We start from the raw sequence: 1,501 nt of genomic DNA, 5'->3' as shown, positions 1-1,501 counted from the left end.
ACAGGAAGTACAGCAGAGAAGAATTGGTGTGATCTGAGTGCATATGATTGGGTTAAGTTGTGGATATATAAATTTTGAGAGACCTGTGGGTCATCCAAAGGGAAGGACTAGTAGGGACTTGAATATATAGATAGTAGGTGTATTTAATAAGATAAATAAACTAATTAATCATTTGGATTGTTTAATTAATTGGATTGTTCATCTTGGCCTAAACCTAACAAACATTAACAAACATTAAACTAATGATAGGAAATTAATTTAGTTGTAGTTCTCTAGTAAGATTTCTGTTAGAATAATGCCTTATTGGATAAATATCAGTAAATATTCAATATTAAGTTTTATTAAGAACTTTTGTGTTTCTTAATTAATTAATTATTTTGTTATTCAAATTATTTTAACATTTACTTGTACCTATTTTGGGGTACAGTGTATTGTTTCAATACAATGAATATTCTGTGCAGTAATTCACTTAGGGTTGACAGCATAGTTTTGTACCCTTTAGTCCACCATTCCTCCTCCCTCCCTCCACTCACTTCTGGTAACCATTATTCTACTTTCTACTTCTATGAGAACCACTGTTTGGGTTTTCTTTAGATTCTACATATGAGTGATATCATGCAGTATTTGTCTTTCTGTGTCTGACTTACGTCACTTAACATGATGGTTTCTAGTTCCATCTATGTTACTGTAAATGATAGAATATCTTTTTTTTTAGTAGCTGAATAGTATTTCATTGTGTATATATACCACAGTTTTTTTTTCATATTTAGGTAGGCATTAACAGAAATAACAATAAATTTTGTTTATTTTAGGGACCAAGAGCCCTGTGGAAAGGAATGGGAAGTACATTTATTGTCCAGGGAGTCACACTTGGAGCAGAAGGCATAATTAGTGAATTCACATCTTTGCCAAGGTACCTTTCTGGCATTTTCTAAATATTAGTTTTATATTAGATTTTAATAAAATATGATAGTTTCTAAAAATATCTAGAACCTGAAAATTTGTCTGAAGTAGATAAAAGAAGAAATAGAATAAAATTATATTATTATATCTTATGTAATTAGTATGTGATAAAGTGCTTCTTGGTCTAGCATATATTGAGATGTATCTTTTAGCTGTGACTGCTGTGTGTCAGCAGCTGCCAACTAAGGAACAAGTATGAGTGAGCAATTCATAGTCTTTGAATAGCCAGTTTAGGGAAGGAGACTCATGTAATCAAGTTATAGTAGATTGTGTGATTCGTGCTATAATTAAACTTTTTTCAGACCCCAAGGAACACATTCCCTCGAGTTATTGGCAAGGATTTCAAAAAATAACTGAAATCTGAGCTAGATTATGAATTATGAGAAGGAGTTGATGTGGCAGAGGATGTCATTCCAATAAGAGGTGACAGCATGCCCAGAGCTATGGAGGTTGGATGGTTTAGATAATAAAAAGAATTGTCTTGTGCTTGGAATATTGGGTGTGTATGGGGTGGAATATTAGGAAAAGAAACTGAGGT

The 1,501-nt window shown here is 32.3% G+C and overlaps 1 protein-coding gene across 1 annotated transcript in view; it reads left to right on the top strand.

Annotated features, from left to right (window-relative positions):
• SLC25A46 (solute carrier family 25, member 46) overlaps window positions 1-1,501 on the top strand; it is a 31,051-nt gene that overhangs the window by 9,036 nt on the left and 20,514 nt on the right. Inside the window, exon 5 of the mRNA XM_008591304.1 lies at window positions 813-913. Coding sequence (XP_008589526.1) covers window positions 813-913 — 101 coding nt within the window. The remainder of the gene's footprint in view (window positions 1-812; window positions 914-1,501) is intronic.

Source organism: Galeopterus variegatus, unplaced genomic scaffold (assembly GCF_000696425.1).
Source record: "Galeopterus variegatus unplaced genomic scaffold, G_variegatus-3.0.2 Scaffold6823, whole genome shotgun sequence".
Classification (NCBI taxonomy): domain Eukaryota; kingdom Metazoa; phylum Chordata; class Mammalia; order Dermoptera; family Cynocephalidae; genus Galeopterus; species Galeopterus variegatus.
The sequence above is the reverse complement of the archived record's forward strand: the minus strand, read 5'-3'. Positions and strand labels throughout refer to the sequence as shown.